The sequence below is a fragment of the Rhincodon typus genome, chromosome 3 (genome assembly GCF_021869965.1).
Source record: "Rhincodon typus isolate 14 chromosome 3, sRhiTyp1.1, whole genome shotgun sequence".
NCBI classification, from domain to species: Eukaryota; Metazoa; Chordata; class Chondrichthyes; order Orectolobiformes; family Rhincodontidae; genus Rhincodon; species Rhincodon typus.
This window is the reverse complement of record NC_063334.1, coordinates 10508924-10527796: the sequence shown is the minus strand read 5'-3', so window position 1 is coordinate 10527796 and position 18873 is coordinate 10508924. Positions and strand designations below refer to the sequence as shown.

Below are 18873 nucleotides of genomic sequence, written 5' to 3'. Positions count from 1 at the left end.
ATTTCTCCTCATTGAAGCTTGGGACTGAGATTTTTACTACAATCAACTGAACCAGCTGCTTCTCATGAGTGGCCAGAATCGAAGTTGTACCCTTAATCTGTAAAGATTCCCCGGTGTATGTTCTCAGCCTGGCTGAGGACTATGTAAACTTAAGGGTTGGAGTCTAGAGTGTTTTTGGTAAAGATCGGTTCTGCAAACACTGATACAGCCACTGCTGGTATCGACCTCCAATAAAGCTCCATTTAAACAGGCATTTGTTTTGATTGAGAGATAGTAGGAACTGCTGATGCTGGAGTCTGAGATAACAAGGTGTAGAGCTGAATGAACACAACAGGCCAGGCAGCATCAGAGGAGCAGGGAAGCCGATGTTTGGGGTCTGGACCTGCTCCTCTGATGCTATTTATTTTGATTGGTTCTAATTTGGATGTGGCTGAGCAATTTACCTGTTCCAAACAAGATGTATGTAGACTTTCCAGGGTGTGCATTCTCCTGGATACCGGCCTATGAGTTCTCTAACTCAGTTTAGGTCTAGTGGGACTCTTTTGCTGCCTGAGTCCGTATATCAGCAGCAACTACAATGGCCTGCTGGCCCAGATCCTGAAGGAAATATTAACTGTTTGACCAAGACTCGGCTTTGTTTTAGGGTTTTGCTGTGGGCTGACCTAGAGTTCCTCTGTTCAGGTGTGTCTTGAGTGAGGCTATGCAATTGCGCTCACTCATGTGGTGCTACCCAAGCTCAGTCGGTCTGGTGAGGGTGTCCACTTCCATCGGAATACCCTGCAACTCATAAGCTCTGCTTGCTACATTTTCCAAGATAAAGCCACTTGTAGTGCCTGTTTGAAGTCTAGTTAGGCTTCAGCTAGTAGGCACATTTGCATGGTCACATCATTAATTCCACTCTTATCGCCACTGAAATAACTCCACAAAGACTGTTGTCCTGTCCCCAAGTCACCCCTTTATTTACACATGCATAGTACATGACCCAGATAGCTCAGAGCCAGCTCCTAGAGTGAATATAACCCCTGACATGCCTGTTTCTATCTGTCAGCCAGGGCTCCCTGATTTGACCAGCTTAACAGCTCTAATTAGGGAACTCATATTCTATGAGGTCCACCTAGCTGACCTTGTTCCAATCACTACACTACCCATACATTGTTTTCTATCCAACATTTGAACACTTTTATCTGAAGATGTATGTCCACTTGGCACAGAGCCAAATCAAGCTTTGAGACATAGTGCCATGATCACTTTATATAATGTTTGCGCTATCTTTGTATTGAAACTTCTGAAAGTTTAATACTTGGAAACATCTGATAGTGATGGAACATAAGATAAGATAGATAGTTTGGCAGTTGTTCAATGCAAATTTTAAAGCTATGAGCTTGCATTAGGCAGCAGCAGATGCCATAAAAGTGAGTTAATCTTGCTGCAGGCACAGTGAGCTCAGTCGAATAGCGCACCAGTGAAAGTTGTGTGAAAACCTTACAAGCCAAAACCACATAAAAGAAACAAGAATACTGTGTAAGATTTTGAGTCCTTCTGCTATATAACCCTGGGATGTAGGAGAAGGTTTAGATATTTTTAATTCTGCAGAGAAAACTAGTTGTCAAAATTGCCATCATTTACTTGTGTAGAACTTTACTGTCTATAAAGAAAGAAAAATAACTAAAAGCATATGTCAAGATTAGGCTTTTAAAACAATAGAGAGGGAGGGAGAAACTGCTGAATAAAAAGGAGACAATGTCACCAGTGGTTATAGAATCCCCACAGTGTGGAAGCAGGCCAATCAGCCCATCATGTCCACACCAACCCGCTGAACAGCATCCTACCCAGACCCACCAGACCCCAACCCATCCCTGTAACCCTGCATTTCTTATGGCTAATCTACCTATTACTGGGCACTACGGGCAATTTCCCACGGCCAATTCACCTAACCTGCACAACTTTGGACTGTAGGAGGAAACCGGAGCACCCGAAGGAAATCCACAAAAACATGGGGAGAATACTCAAACTCCACACAAACAGTCGCCCAAGGATAGGATCAAGCCCAGATCCTTGGGGCTACGAGGCAGCAGTGCTAACCACTGGGCCACTATGCCGCCCACCAATTCATTCAGCCTCTATTATGGGATGATGGTAATCTTCTATTGGCATGTACAAGTTAAACAAAAGCAGTTGGTTGTATGTGCCACATTTATTATTCGGTGCTCTCTGTGAGCAAGTATACATTGCTCCTGGTTTTCACCTACATGTGTTTACAAGTAACACATTTAGCCACATAAAATCTATATAACCCAAAATAATAAGCTTTATTGTAAGAAAAGTTGTTCGCATACTGATATTCTCAAATCTACAAAATAATGCACCCCAATAACAAAATGTTCCTTTTTCAATTTTTTTTAGAATTTTATACAAGTCTTTCATCTCCCTTCTAAATAAAAATGCGACATTTGTGCTAAGGAATCTTCAATGCAAAATGCATCTTTCAACAACACAGATATGTATTAAAATTAGGCTCATTTCCTTACTGGTATAAACAGGGAGGTACTATCTTTTACAAACTCAGATTTTTTTCATGTATTTTTCACAAGAACCAATTGGTGACCAATATACCCCTGATATAGAACACATTTGTACAGTATATAAAAAGAAGACATTACAATCTTCGAGTTAGCAACTAGCAGGCATTCAATGTGCACACATTATCCTTTATACATGAAATACAATGAAAACATGAAACAATGTAAAATGCTGCACAAATCATGATGTACTGAAACAGAGATTCAAATGCCAGTTACTTCCTGATGAGATCTAGTTTTGGTTGTACAGTATGCTGACCCTGATAGAATAAATATCATTAGCACCAGTTTTCTGTACAAGCACCGTGAAAGTACACATTTACTGTCGTCTTTAAACATGCAATTGAAAACATATAGCCCATTGTTCTGAGCTCTGGTACCAGTTATCTATGAAATATTGCACCACTTGAAAGGAAAGAATTTGTGGTGATTCAAATGGTTCCTCTGAGAATGCCCTATAGTATACAGTACAGTCTGATTTTAGCATTGCATATTGATATTAATATGATATAAACAGTTACATAATATTATCCGTAACCCAGAAAAATGGCTCATTATGTTTCTATTGGTCTACATTATTAGAAGCCATTTACAACTCACATACTCACACACTCATGTAAAATATGAGCTCACTGACTGAGGTGATATTAAATATACAGCAACCATGACTGAGGTTATATGGAATACTGTTAACATGGCAGTGTGTAAAAACCCATTTATTGAATGAAGGGTCTCGCAGTCTTGGAGGGAACATGAAGTTAAAATGTCCAATGTAGAATCATAGCCCTCGACATGTGAAAGCTTTTTCAAAGCAGACATACTGTGGAGATAATTGAAGGAATATTTTTGAATAGAAGCATTGTATGTCTTAGCTAGTTTAATGAAGCTGGATCTGTAGTCTCATTTTGAGTGCTTCTCCCAGCTCACCAAGGAGGTAGTCATTGTCTTTTTTATCTTCCAGTTTCTGTAGAGTCTTTTTCTTATACAGAGGAATACTGGTGATTTCCAGTGTGTATGTACCTTCCAGAGGCCTCCTTTTGGTCAAATGCAGGTAGCTCAGGCCATCCTTTTGGTGGATACGGAAGTAGTTGTTGTCATTTCCGTTGGAGATAACGTAACGAACATGATTGTAGAGTGGTTCAATAGCCGGCACAAGCTCTAAAATATGCTTCTTGTAGTTCAGCTCTGAGATAGTTAGATTCATTTCGACGGGGTTGTCTGTATCCAGACTAGCCAAACTAATCCCTTGATCCTATCATCAAAACAAATAGCAAGGCAGTATTAGTAATTAATGAATATGAAATAATTAGGATGCTCCTTTTCTACTTTTGAGATGCCTCAAAATAAGCTGCAACGGTAGTCAATTTGTGAAAATCTGTTTACTCGTGAGATGTGGGTGTCACTGGCAGGCCAGCATTTATTGCCCCATCCCAAGTTGCCCTTGAGAAGGTGGTGGTGAGCTTCCTTCTTGAACAGCTGTTGTCCACAATGACCTTAGGGAAAGAATTCCAGGATTTTGCTCCAGAGACACTAAAGGAACGGTGATGTATTTTCAAGTCAGAATGGTGAGTGTCTTGCAGGGGAATCTGGAGGGGGTGGTGGTCCTGTATATCTGCTGCCCTTGTCCTTCCAGATGGAAGTGGTCATGGGTTTGGAAGGTGCTGTCTGAGGATCTTTGGTGAATTTCTGCAGTGCATCTTGCAGATAGTACACGCTGCTGCTACTGAGCGTTAGTGGTGGAGGGAGTGGATTCTTGTGAATGTAATGCCAATCAAGTGGCTGATCTATCTTAGACTACGTCAAAAGCTCCCTTTACATCAAATCTCTTATTTTTAATAGACATATGAGTATAAATTTGCCCTTTCCTTCATCATGGCAGACACCTGATATTTTGAATACATAACTTTTGAATAGGAATATAATTTCTACATCTTAATTCTGATTTCTATTGCATGAAGACAAAAAAATAACAGGATACAATTACCTGTTCAGATTTGGTATCATTGACACTCCTTCGATTTCTGCCACTGCTCTTGGAGTAACCATTGATCTTACATTCATAGCAAGTTTCATGCGATAAAAGATTTTCATCATCAGCAGCTCCACCAAAAGGCCCATATTGCCCTTTATTGAATCCCATACCAGAGACACAATGGCTGTGGAGTAAATTTAGAAGGAAAATATAATTTGAAACAAGGCATGGAATTTAAAGCAAAACCCACACGTATAGATAGGTTAGACCATTCAATACCAATGCTTGTTTATAATGTTAAAATTGAGCCCTATACTTCAGTTCAGTTATAAGTTATAATGTTCATGTTTCATTTTTAAAATTTTAAAAATCTTATTTATGTCTCTCTTGCAGTCTCATGCATCTTCACTATCCTTGACGGTATCCTGGATCTCTAGACATTGGTCATCTATTTCCAGTGGTGCTTTCGTGGGGCTGTCTGCACCACATCTTCAACCTATGATGGAAAACTCTATGTGCCAGTAAATCTGTGTTCTCCTATCTCTTGGTTGACAATGCTGCTTGAAACTTTTTGTGTGAGGCTGGCTACATGATTGATCACCATGGGGTTGGTGGGTGGCCACCATCACCTTCCTTTACGGTAGGGACCTAAAGGGTCTGCTCAGTCTGATGTAATAGAGCAAAACAACTTGGTTGTCTAATGAGACTTTCATCTGAAACAAGACATAGGCAAAAATTTTTCTGATGGCAAGATATCGATTGCAGTAGCATAGACTGGAGGTTGCCTGTTGAGATCATGCAGAACTCCTGATGCAGCTGACTCCTTTCGAGTTGACCTGGAAGTTGAAAAATCTGATGGGCAATTACTGAGAATCTGGAAGCTTCCAAAGAAGTCGCCAACTCTGGCTTAGAGTTGGAGGCTGTGGAGGGTTCTGACTGACTTGATTTAATAGTTACCTAAGAGACATCAGAGGGATAAAAACCTGTTCTATCTCCTGGGGCAAGTATTAAACTGCGCCTCCTGACTCACCACTGACCCCCCTCCCCCCGCTCATTTTGACATGCAAGCAGCACCGTTCTCCGCCAACAAGATCCAACCCCTTACTCCTTCTATCCAAACGTTCCTGGACTTGACATAACCCTGAGCCGACTCAATGGCCCCACAACCCCTCCTGCCTCCTACTGACCTCCATACTCTCTCCAACTCCTACTGACTCCTTCCAACCCCTCAGGGATGTAAGCCCCCAACTGGACTCCAACACACCCTCCTGAGCTGATAAATCCTGACCTACTCTAAGTACACACCCCCTTAGCTGCCTCCATTAACATTTACCCCTGGGATCTCTCACCGACCTGGCTCCCAACCCTGTTACTCACCTGGTTCCTTCTAAACTCTCACCGGCCTGGCTCTCTCTAACCCCTCACCTACCAGGCTCTCTCTAACTCCTCACCCACCTGGCTCTCTCTAACCCTTCACCCACCTCGCTCCTTCTAACCCCTCACCCACCTGGGTCTTGGTTATTAACCGTTTCAGTCTCCTGCACTGTTCTACAACAAGACCTATGATCGTGGCAGGAGCTGTTGATGCCTTAGTTTTCCTGCTGCTGGGAATACATATTAGCAAACTCACTTTTGAGCTGCATGAGTTTTAGGGAGTAGGAGTTCATAGCGCAGCCTTTTTTGAATATTAAAACATTTCATTTTATTAAATTTTGGCAAAATGCTGGTTAACTGGGTTAATTCCCTTCTGCAGACTTCAAATTTCCCCCCTATCTTCCTCTTATTTTGTGGGCCTCCTTAGGATGCAACTCTTGTGGCCAAGTTTGTTCTTAGCCTTTTAGTATGTCTTCCTTTGGTTCTGTGTCCATTTCTTAGTAAAATATCAAAGAGGCACCATTAATGTTTTAAGTGCTAAATAAATCAAGTTGTTGTGATTATGGCTGGAGGTTGGTGGAACTGGGACCAGGTCAAGGGTTTGCCTTTGTTCCAATAGGCTCTTGAGGAATTTATTAAAGCAATCAGTTGAACTACTTATAGATTTCTGAGTCCTGCATGTTACTGTCAACAGAAGAAGCACAGCTTTCTGTGTTGGGACATATTGGGAATACCACTGGCCTTTGGGCTTACACTGCGAGGAGAAAGGAAAGCATGTTGTGTAGTTGATTGAAGTTGGTATTTGAAATTGGTTTAAGTCGATATGAAATGGCTTAAATGTACAAAATAAATGTGGCTTCACACTCTATTTCTCCCATACAAAGAATGAACAATGAATTCCTGTGTACGTCTGGCAAGCGTCGACAAACTTAGGTTCCACACCAAGAAATAAAACAGTTCATTTCTATTCAGACAGCTCAGTTACACTGCATTTTATTAAATTTCAAATGTTCTCCAGTTGTAAAGAATTTGATCTATGGCAAGAATATGGAGGTTTGTTAATAATGTGGATGGTTGCATCAAGCATAACCATACTGTCATAATGGTGGGTGATAAGAAAATTAAATTCAGAATTGGAAAGTACGAAGTAACTTGTTTTGATAGGATCAATAAAGCGGCCATTTGTTTCAGAAAGGTTATAACGTGTAGGTGCAGATTTGCTTCACACAACACCACTACAGGGCCTTGTGCTGCCACTGACAAGCAACCTTCACTGTCAGGCACATCACATCCCATCCACTACCGGAGGAAGACACTGATGGGTACTATCCCGATGCCGTAAAGTCCAACTCGATGGTCTGATGCCAAATTAAGCAATGAATGTGTTGACTGAGTTCACATCTCATTCAAGGGAATCCAGCATGGAGCCAGAACATGGGTCCTGTAGCAGCCTTTACTGTAAGGTCCAGGCAACTGAATTACAGGTAAAGTAAATATCGTGAATGTTTTTCATTAAAAGGTGACTAGAAGAACTCCACACTGTTTCTTTTTGTGCAATGAGTTTTGAACTTGTCCATCCTTACATGGAGTGAGGTGGGGATAGAGCAGGGGTAGGGGTGTCCACACGGAGAAGATTTACTTCTGGATCTACAGGCTGACATGGAAATGGAGCAGAAACTGTGGAGAGACCAAGCTACAGATCATTCCCTCTGCCAAGTTGTCATTGGTGACTTTGCTCCTCTGTGAGCGAGCGCATGATTGATCTTTTCTCCCTGACCTAGCTGCAGACCATTCACACAGAAGTGGAAGGTAATCAACAGAGGCATGGCGGCAACTTGCTCACCACCTCTGATAGTAGGATAAGGGACTGTTGTCAGCTAAGAAAATGCACATGGCAGAAACAGGTCAATCTCCTCAATGTCCTTAGTAACATGGGACAACCCAGGGCCCATTGCAGCAGGCTCTGTGATGCTGAGAACCAGCTCATCTGTATGGCTCAGGAGATACAGGCATTTTTGTCCTTCCATTCTGAAGCACTCTCAGGCCTCCTGGCTGCCCCAGCAGTGCCCACCTCTCTTGGTGGGACTTCTGGAAAGACATCACTACAAGTGCTCTCACTGAGTTTGTTGGTTCCCTGATTAGCTAACCATCCTCGATTGGATGGCACTCCTGACAATGGGTCATTAATTGACCATCTCCTGGAAGATCTCGGTACCTATTCAGCTTCCACCACAACTGGGTCTGGGCTTGCATTTGTCTCAATTTCAAAGATGGGAAGATTCCATTCATTGGTTTTATTAGAAAATATGTGCAAGACATTTAAGCAAATGACAAAAAGGTTAAAAAGGGACTTTTTCATGTTTAATTTCTTATTTTTCCCCAACTCCATACTCTAAAATCCAAACAGGTTAACAATGCAAACATCAACTGTGGACTTACCCTTGTCCTACTCTGTAATATCCAGGTGGGCAGCCACAGAGATAGCCACCTTCTGTGTTTGAACAGCCATAAGAGCATGGATTCTTGTAAGATGAACATTCATTCACATCATGACAGCTATTGGCAAACTCATCAAAGTTATAGCCAGAAGGACAGGCACATTTGTAGCTGCCAAGTGTGTTGTAACAGGTTGCTGAGCCACAAGAAGCTGGATTGGAACATTCATTCTCATCTAAATGGGACAGAAAGGGCCAATAGAACAGTGTGAAGTTGTAGTCCAAGCTTGCCTGTTCCAAACTGACCTAACATGACTTGTAGTTACAGTCATACAAAATAGTTTTCTACATCAGTATATCAAGAGTCTAAAATGATCATAATATGATAGAATTTTGCAGAGTTTGCCAGTGTTTTAGAAAATAATTTCAATAATTCATAGCATGTGTGCATTGCTGGTAAGGCAATCATTTATTGTCCATCGCTTAGCTCTGCGGCTGGCTCAGTCAGTTCAGAAGGCAGTTCACCGTCAACCACATTGTCTGGGTCTAGGGTCACTATAGGTCAGAACAGTTAAAACCTTTGTTCCTTCGCAAAGAGACATTAATGAACCAGATAGCTTTTTTTGACAATTCAATAGTTTAGTTGGGTTGAATCTTATGATATTGTGGCTAATTGTCCATAGATAGATAGATACGTAGATGTACAGATAGATAGATAGATAAATATTCTTGATCGATAGGGGAATCAAAGGTTATGAGGAAAATGCAGTAAAGTGGACACAAGAAAAGTCGGATCAGCCATGGTCCCATTGAATTTTGGAGCATGCTCAAGGGGCCAAATGGCCTTCTCCTGTGACTGTTTCTTTTGGTTTTACGGACTGTGCTTCTGGACTGGGTTTCTAGGTACTCAAATTTGGGCTTCTCTCCCTCAATCTCTTTGCCATTGTCTCCTCCCAAAAAACTCTCCTCACAACTTACCTCTGAACAAGGTTTTCATTATCAGCATTTTTGTGTTGGTGTCAATTTTTGCCTGGTTAAACTTCTGTGAAGCACCCTGGGAATGTTTTACTACATAAAAGAGTTTATATAAATGCAAGCTGTTCTTGGTTGCTATTCTATAATATCCTGCAGGTTGGGACCGCTCCTCACAGTACATGGGCAGGAATTTCTTGTTTGTCTGACTGATTTGCCTGGGGAAACTACTAAATAAATTCAAGCCGTCAAACAAAGCTTACATCAAGCTGTGGGTTGTTTGGAAGGAGGTGGTGACATATATGTTCCAGATAGCTCAACTCCTCTTGCTCTTCCAGAGCAGTAAATACAATGGGCTGAAGCTGCTGGAAAAATAGCATTTATTAACAGCTAACTCCATTACTAATGTGTAAATTGGTCACAAAATTCTGGAGATTAAGGGATTTCTGTGAGTTGTACATCTCCAGAACCTTCCCTCTCACCTCCATCCAAGACCCAAACAATCCTCTCAAATCCAATTTAGATTCACCCGCACTTCATCTAACCGCACTTACTGTATCGGTTGCTCCTGATGTGGTCTCCTCAATAATCGGGGAGATCAAATGCAGACTCAGGGACTGGTTTGCAGAGCACCTGTGCTCTGCATTCATCAACCAACCTGACCTTCCAGTTACCATCCACTTTAACTCTTCCTCCCACTCCCCTGTGACATGTCCATCCTTGGCCTCCCCCACTATCAGAGTGAGGCCAAACATAAACTGGAGGAACAGCCCCTGATATTTCACCTTGGGAGCTTACAGCCCAATGGCCTGAATATTGACTTCATCAGCTTTAAAATCTCTCCACCTGTAACCTGTCCGTCTTCCTACTCACCTATCCACTCCACCCTTCCCAATAACCAACCATAATAACCTCCTACCTGCATCCACCTATCTCCATCCCACCTACCCTCCCCCCGAGCCCCACTCCATCCCTCTATTTATTTCTGAGCTCCTCTCCCCCACCCCAGTCGTGACAAAAGGTTTTGGCCTGAAACATTGAAATCCCTGCTTCTCAGATGCTGTCTGACCTGCTGTACTTTTCCAGCTCTATATATACTGCCAGGCAATGGCCATCTCCAACAAGAGAGAACCTAAGCATTACCGCTGACAATCAATGGCATTCTCATCGATGAATTCCCACTATCAACATCATGGCATTTACTATTGACCAGCCATATAATTATACTGTTTATGAGAGCAGGTCAGTGACTTGGAAATCTGAGGCAAGTAGTTCATCTCCTGATACCTCAAACACAGTCCACCATCTCTATAGCATAAGTCAGGAATGTGATGGAATACTCCTGACTTCTCTGGATTAATGCAGCTTCAACAAAAGGTTTGGCACAATCCAGGACAAAGCAGTTAGCTTGATCAGCACCCTTTCCACAAATATCACAGTTATTAGACAGGACCTCCCTAACCTGCGATCTCTACCACCTAGAAGGACATCAGCAGCAGATTTATGGGAACATCACCATCTGTAAGTTTCCCTCCAAGTAACTCATGTGGAAATATACCGCTGTTCCTTTAGTGTCATTGGGTCAAATTCCTGAATCTCCCTCCCTAACAGCACTGTGGATGTACCTACACCAAATGGACGGCAGCGGTTCAAGAAAACAGCTCATTACCAGCTTCTCAAGGGTTGGGGCAAGAACTAGGGATGAGCAATAAATGCTGGCCCAACCAATGAAGCCCACCTCCATTGAATGAATAAAAACAGAACTAATTCTCTCCATCACTGACACATTATGGCAAAACAGTATTATCTACAAGATGCACTGCATCAGCTCGTTCAACAGCACCTTCCAAACTAGCAACGTAATTTTATCTTGCTTTGTAGTAAAGTATTACTCCTTTCCGAGTAAAGATATCAGAATAAATCTTGATCTTGTATACTTGTATATCTTGCTATTTGAAAGAAAATATGCAGAATGGCATAGCATTAATTCCAATAAGGACAGAGGAGGTAATTTTAGACCTTTGTAAACTTGGCTTTGTTAGGACAGAGCCTAGAAAATGTACAGATTCCATATCACTGAGGGGAAAATCCACATATGAGAATCATTGTTAGACCACGTCCTATGGAATGACATTCTATACAGGGATATGGCAGTATAATGGCTATGTTACCAGTCGAGTAATCCAAAGATCTGCATTAATGATTTGGAAACACGAGTTTAAAATCCCACTGTGGCAGGTAGGGAATTTAAATTCAGCTAATTAAATAAGTATGGAATAAGAAGCCAGAACCAGTAATGGCATACATGAAACTACAGGGTTGTTAAAGAAACACATCTGGTTCATTAATATCCTCTAGAAAAGGAAACCTGCTGTTTTACCCATACAGGCCAATAACTGACTCCAGATCCACTGCAGTGTGGTTGACTCTTATGTGCCCTATGACATGGTCCAGCAAAGTCATTCAATTTCATTCAAGAATGTGACTCACCATCACTACTTCAATAACCAGCATTGCCCACATCCTACAAATCAAAAAATATCTTTCTGAAGGAATGTTGTTGGCACGAGTGAATATCCCAACTATATAATCACAAACAACATGATAATGCATTACAGCTGAACAGCATTTCCCTGACAGAGGAACACTTCATATTTAGCTAACCACTCTGTTTAGCAGAGTGAAAACAACCATTTGAACTAATTATGATTTAATATACTAAAAACATAGCAAGCAGCTAAACATATGGTACTGGTGCAGCACATTTAAAAAGTTACTTACCAGATAAGTTTCGATTACTCAAAATGATAGAAAATAATTGAGTACAGCAAAATTTCAACGCACAAAATCATCGTTCCTAGTGTGTTAGCAGTTCTGTTGTTACTTAGGAATCTAATTCAACTTGGCTTCCCTCCAAGAAAAAAGATGGTTTCCAACTGTGGCATAATTCATTTTGTTTTTGTATAAACTCTATTTAACATCACTCTCCTCCCTCCCATGTCCCTTAACTCCCATTTATGCAGTGAAGTTTAAATCAGAGGAACACATCCACTGTGTAAAATACCAAACATTTGCCTGAGGTAGATTTCACGTTCCAAAAATAATTCTTTCTTGTTCCATCAGTACATATTAAACTTCCATAAGGAAAGACAGAATTAATTTCACCTAGCTACAAAAAGTAACTTATAAATAAGGATTTGGGTGAATCAAGAGAAATTAAACAGCACAAAATGAAAGCCTAATGGGCCTTCTTTTTTAAGATTGCAATATTTAGTTTTGTTTATTAATGTACCAAATGCTAAGAAACTCCAGATAATGTACTTCTTCTGTTCACAATGTGTCTGACATAATAAATGATGCAACAACCGGATAGGTCAGGACAAACTGCAGAATCTCCTGTTGCTAATGCTCATTTATCTCTGAGACAAAAAGAGTCAATCCATTTCATTCATTTCTTTAAACTGTAGAAAGGACAGAATTTTTACTGATGATCAGCTCAATTTGAAATCAGGAACATTGTAAAATGAGGAGGTCATTTTTCATATAATTCAATAATTATTTGAATTACATTGTCCACTTCATTTTAGTAGAAAGTAAATACTTGTTATTTTAATATTTTTTGTTGAATCATAGAATCCCCACATTGCAGAAGGATGCCATTCGGCCCCTTGAGTCTCCACCAACTGCTGAACAGCATCCCCCCTCAGAACCAACCCCTACATTATCCCTGTAACCCTGCATTTCCCATGGCTACAAAAACAAAGTTGCTGGAAAAGCTCAGCAGGTCTGGCAGCGTCTGTGAAGGAAAAACAGAGTTAACGTTTTGGGTCTGGTGAGCCTTCCTCATTCTGAAGCAGCAGTGCTAACAACATTATGAAAGGTTTCATGTGCTGAATTAAGTTGTTTAAAATTCAGTGATACAAGTGCAGATCTGTTGGATCCACGCAATATCCAAGTTGAATTTGATCACTAAACTCCATGTGATACTCACCGACACACTGGTTCCACTGATAGTGCTGCATGTAACCATGAGGACAGCTGCACCTGTAACCTCCCAGCATATTTTGACAACCGTGTTGGCATCTGTGACTTCCTTCACATTCATTCACATCTGCAAAAAGATCAGGTAATTGAGAACAAAATGATGTTTTCCATAGTTTCCAGTTTATTCTCTCCTTTCCTGAAAGTGCTGACTCATTCTGGGGTTTGATTCCAAAAACAGTTGGCAACCCTCCAGTGTCTTTCCCTAGTGACCATTTTTCACATTTGAGTCTAGACACTGAGCGTTGGCTGGTGTATTAAAGCCAAGTTTGATTTGTTTCACGAATAAGCCTGCATCTCAGCATGGGTGAGTGGATACTAAGGAAGAGTGGGTACTCTGCCTAACATTTTCCTTCTTCATTGCCAAATGGCAGTGTTGCCAATTGTAACAATTCTACCATCAACTGGCATTAGTTAACTTGGTTAGGGATCAAACCCAAGATTCCTTTCGGTTATAAGACATAGTATCTTGTCAGACAATGCACATAAGCACAAAAGCACCAGGACAGCTCACCTTCCTTTTTTTTTGACCTGTAATGGGAAAGTGGTTGCCTTTATAAAGTTGATAATTATCTGAAGTCATCAATCTTCATTATTTCCAGCATCCAATAATAGGCCATGATTTGGTATCAAAGTAATGTCAAAACTAATGGCATTTACTTTTATTTCCGAACGAACAATACAGCAATGTCAGGCAAGTGCAGTTGTATGGTTAAAAATGTGAATTCAAAGCTGCGTCACTCCACTATTATCATCATTAGAGCAATACTTTGCTGATTGACTCAGCACTGAAATGCACTGCTTGGCGTGAAGTCGCTGTATTTGTACGGCAGATTCAAAACTAAACACACGACAGGAAGTTAACAGTGATAAGAGAAATGCTTAGATTGAAATAGTCACTGTGATGTGCCAATTACTACTAGTCAACATCGGCTTGTATTTTTCCTTTATAGATACAAGCTGATTTGCATAAATTCTCTATTTGATTTGGCTTTTGGTTATTTTATGATTTTAAAAAACAAAAAGGCCAACATTTCTTTCAAATGTCATTTAAAAAGTTTAATTTTTTTTATGGGCTCTGGGGGCTTTGGTTAGTTATTTCTCAGCCATTTCCAGCACAGGATCAGAGTAAGAATTATAAAGGAAAATTCCAAAGCTGTCCAAACTTAATGAAAGGGAAATAAAAACAGAAGATTCAGCAGGTCTGGCAGCATCCGTGGAGAGAGAAACAGAGTTAACGTTTCGAGTCTGGTTTAACTAGTCTTCAGAACCAGAAGAGTTGTGTAAGAAGTGTCATGTTGGACTTTAAACATTAATTGTACTTCTGTTTCAGATGTTGCCAGACCTGCAGAGTTTCTCCAATATTTCTGCATCCTTTTTAATTTCAGACTTCCAGTATTTGCCATATTTTGCTTTTAAGTTCAATGCAAGTGAAAATGTGGCAGCTTCTATAACAGATTTATCTGTTCTGCCTCTCACATCCCAAAGCTGTATATGCAGATAATGGGAGAAGTAAAACTTTGTTGGGGGCATTCGGGGTGGCATGAGAGAGCTGTCGGGGATGAGTGAGAGAGAAATAAGGTGCAATATTTTAGATATTTTTTCATGCATTGTTAACTGTAATTAAAACAGATTATCCGTTTCAAAAGTCGATTTCAAGACTAGGGGCCACAAATGTAAGGCAAGAGGAGAGAGATTTAAAAAAGACGAGAGGCAACTTTTTTACATGGAGGGTAGTTCGCATGTGGAATGAACTTCCCGAGGAAGTAGTGTATGTGGGAATTATAACAACATTAAAAAGACATTTGGACAAGCACGTAAATTGGAAAGTTTTGGAGGGATATGGGTCAGGAGCAGGCAGATGGGGCTAGCTTAGTTTGGGATTATGTTCAGCACGGATTGGTTGGACCGAAGGGTCTGTTTCTGTGTTGTATGACTCTATGACAATATTTTCTCATCACATCTGGCACCAACATTTAAGCTTGGCTGAGATCCACTAACTTCTAGACATTGTCAGTTAACACTCATTGCTCCAACTCACACATTAATCATGTCCAGTTGAGCAAGATATCAGATGGCTAGTAATTTCAATGGAATTGTACTCAAATGGAATAAAATTGCATAACTTAGGACAGTAACCGATGAGACTTTTCTAAGATTGGGTTCGTAGTTCCAGGTCTCTTCTATGGCATCAGCTAATACAGTGTGGAGCTGGAGGAACACAGCAGGTCAGGCAGCATCAGAGGAGCAGGACCTTAATCAGGACCCCTCTTCTAGGGTGTGTCAGGGAGATACTCAAATCAGTATCAAATGATCTTAATTTCGATTCATCATTATTAAGCTGTGTTGTTTCATTACTATGAGACTAGCTGTCCCAAGAACCAGGCAGATTTTTAATTATCCACAGCCAAGTGAAACAATTTTGATTATTATTTGTGTTTGAGTTGACCTATGTTTTGGACAATTTTGCTCCTGATGTTTGTGGCATAATTGCTAAATGGGCTTCTGCTAGGCATCTGAGCTTCCTCAGCTGAGCTTTGGGTGAGATGCTGGCTGCAATGTTGCCAGCAAAAAAGTGAAATTCATTCTTTGAGCCTGTAAATCAAATTAAATCAAAATTAATGTGTTGTCTGCCTTTGTTTTAACTCAAGGTAAAATGTAAACTGAAATAAAAAACTAAACTGCCTGTAAGGATAACAGTGTAACTAAATCAGAGATAGTTCGGGCCAAGAAAGCTGCAAACTGGCAGTAACGTTTTACATAAAAATTTTAATGTCAGAATCTTTCAAACCCCAATTATGTCACCTGAAAGTCTCTCTCGTCAAAAATTATAGCCAAGCCTCGTGATGACTTACAACCTTGACAATTGCCTGAAACAGCACACTGATTGTACCTGAAAATAACCCAGCCCGCTAATCGAATAAACAATTTTGCAAATTAACAATTAGAAACAAAATGGAAAAACTTCCAGAAATTGCTTTTGTGAAAGTCTGTCAATAGAAAATTGGTGCAATATTAAACTAACATTTAGAAATTGTTCAATAGCATGGACATTACCTCCAATGTACATTTCCAATGTTTCTGCTCAACCATTTTGCTTTGGATTTGCTTGAATGACAGATTTGATGATAATCCTATCGTCACTAGTGGCTGTTTAGAGCTCTGTAGCAGTAAATGCAGTGGTATGTGATATCAGGAGTAAATAAATCCTTCCACATCCAACTGTGGGAAAGTTTGCTTGAAAGATCGAGCTCCAATCAGCCAAGTAAGGGCTTTCTGGCAGGCGTCTCAGCCTATCAGAAGCCTTGCTCCTTCCCTGCTAGAAATTGTCAAACAATCAGGGCTGGTAGTCAGAAGCCAGGAATACTATGGCTACTAACTCACCTCCTGACTCCCCAAAGCCTGTGCACTGTCTAAAAGGCACAAGTCAGGAGTGTGATGGAATACTCCCCATTTGCCTGGATGAGTGCAGGCCCAACAACACAAGAAACTTGACACAATCCAAGACTACATTCATGAGCAGCCACTCCCTCCACCACCAACGCTCAGTAGCAGCAGTGTGCACTATGCACAAGATGCACTGCAGAAATTCACCAAAGATCCTCAGACTACACCTTCCAAACCCACAACCACTTCCATCTAGAGGGACAAGGGCATCAGACATATTGGAACACCACCACCTTCAAGTTCCTCTCCAAGCCACTCACCATCCTGTCTTGGAAATATATTGGCGTTCCTTCATTGTCATTGGGTCAAAATCCTGGAATTTCCTCCCTAAGGGCATTATGGGTCAACCCACAGCAGGTGGATTACAGTGGTTCAAGAAGGCAGCTCACCACCACCCTTCTTAAGGACAACTAGGGATGGGCAATAAATGCTGGCCAGCCAGCGACACCCACATCCCACAAATGAATAAAAAAATACCTGGAACGTTGAGCTGGTACCTGGAGAGCCAGGCTGCCCAGTTATGAGGAACTACGCTCCATGTGTTTTTATTCAGGGGGATTGTGGAAAGATCACAGGCAGAGGGGTCCAGGGACAAGAGTAGGGGCTAATTTTCAGCAGCTATTCCCTTGTCCCATCTCTGCCCTCAATTATTCCTTGACTGAGGCAAACGGGTGCTTCTTCCAACAACAAGTGTATTCCACCAAAAGTAGGCAAGTGTGCAATGGTTTTCCTCTCAGGAAGGCAGCCTCTTTTCTCACCTGTAAAGTGTGTCAGTTATCAGATGGCTGGAAGGTTGAGACCACTCTGGCCATTCATCAACCACCTAATGGCCTCAACTGGTGGCAGGTTGGGAAGGTCACCCATGGACCTTCCCACACACAACGTAAACTGCTGGAGTGCCAAGATTGGGGTGGGTACCTCTACAGTGCCAAGCTGCCCAGTAATTTGCTTTTATCTACCACCTGCTTGGCCACTTCTAAGAAGGAGAAAGTTCTGTTCTATCGGGATGCTGTGGATTTGCCTAGCCCAGCTGCTGGGTGATCGTGGAAGTTAAGTCACATTGCTGGGAACAGAATGCAAAATGGGAATTATTTGTTAAAATCTCATCACAGGTAAGAACATATCATGGGCTCTCTCTTAGCCAGACCTTATTACACTCAATTTGGTTGTAGTGCCATGGTGTAATGTGACTGTTTCCTTCATTATGATCAGACACTGAGCAGGGTAACAAGGCATTATATACAACTGCATATGTATCTTGAAGAAGTCAGGTCTGAAGGTACATACCCTCACAGTTTAACCCAGTGTTATCAAGGGTAAATCCTCGCTGACATTCACAGCTGAAACTTCCAGGTGTGTTCTGACAAAGCCCCTTGGATCCACACAGTGAGAGCTGGGATGCACATTCGTTGTTATCTAAAAAACAGAAAAGTAAACATAATGTCCTGGTGGCTAGAGGAAATCTAACGATGGAGGCCAAGGGTAAAATGCAAATATCGATTTGTTGAGATAGAACTCCCAACCTTTCATTACAAAACAGTGCCAGGGTTATGTTGAAAAATGTGGCTTGCTTAAAGCCACGTATTCAATGTATTCATTGTGAATAGATGTAGTTTCCCCGAGCTACAGTTGGTGGAACTGACAAATTTTTAGATGGTCCCACCCCATAGAGATTAAGATATCCTGAGCACAGTGCAGCACTTCATTCTGGGAATCAGACTTAACGCAGTTAAGGAATCTGCTACAAACTAATGTTGGCTCGGCATCTGACAAACTATTAACTGTCTTGTGATTAGCTTCCACAGCAGGTAAATAGAAAGGCAATGGCTGGCAAAGGAATAGCAGCTGTCAGCTCTCGGTCCTGGGCCTAGGCCTTGTCCACTTCCATCTGCTTTTGTCTTTTCTCTCTTTATCTTTTAGTTTTGTTCTTTTCTCGTTTCTTTCTTTGACAGCAGGAGCAGTTCTTTCCTGGAGTATGAGCAGCATCAGGAGTGGTTCCTTCCTGGAGCGTGAGCAGCGATGGGAGGGGTTCCTCCCCGGAGCGTGAGCAGCG

General features: G+C 41.3%; 1 protein-coding gene across 1 annotated transcript in view; it reads right to left on the bottom strand.

Moving 5' to 3' along the window:
- Window positions 1-2179: 2179 nt before the first annotated feature.
- Window positions 2180-18873, bottom strand: part of LOC109912114 (fibrillin-2-like) — a 152909-nt gene continuing 136215 nt past the window's right edge. The window contains exons 50-54 of the mRNA XM_048595128.1: window positions 18108-18236; window positions 13324-13443; window positions 8365-8596; window positions 4564-4735; window positions 2180-3831 (exon numbers count right to left, since the gene is read on the bottom strand). Of these exons, the coding sequence (XP_048451085.1) occupies window positions 3457-3831; window positions 4564-4735; window positions 8365-8596; window positions 13324-13443; window positions 18108-18236 (1028 nt within the window). The 3' untranslated portion in view covers window positions 2180-3456. The remainder of the gene's footprint in view (window positions 3832-4563; window positions 4736-8364; window positions 8597-13323; window positions 13444-18107; window positions 18237-18873) is intronic.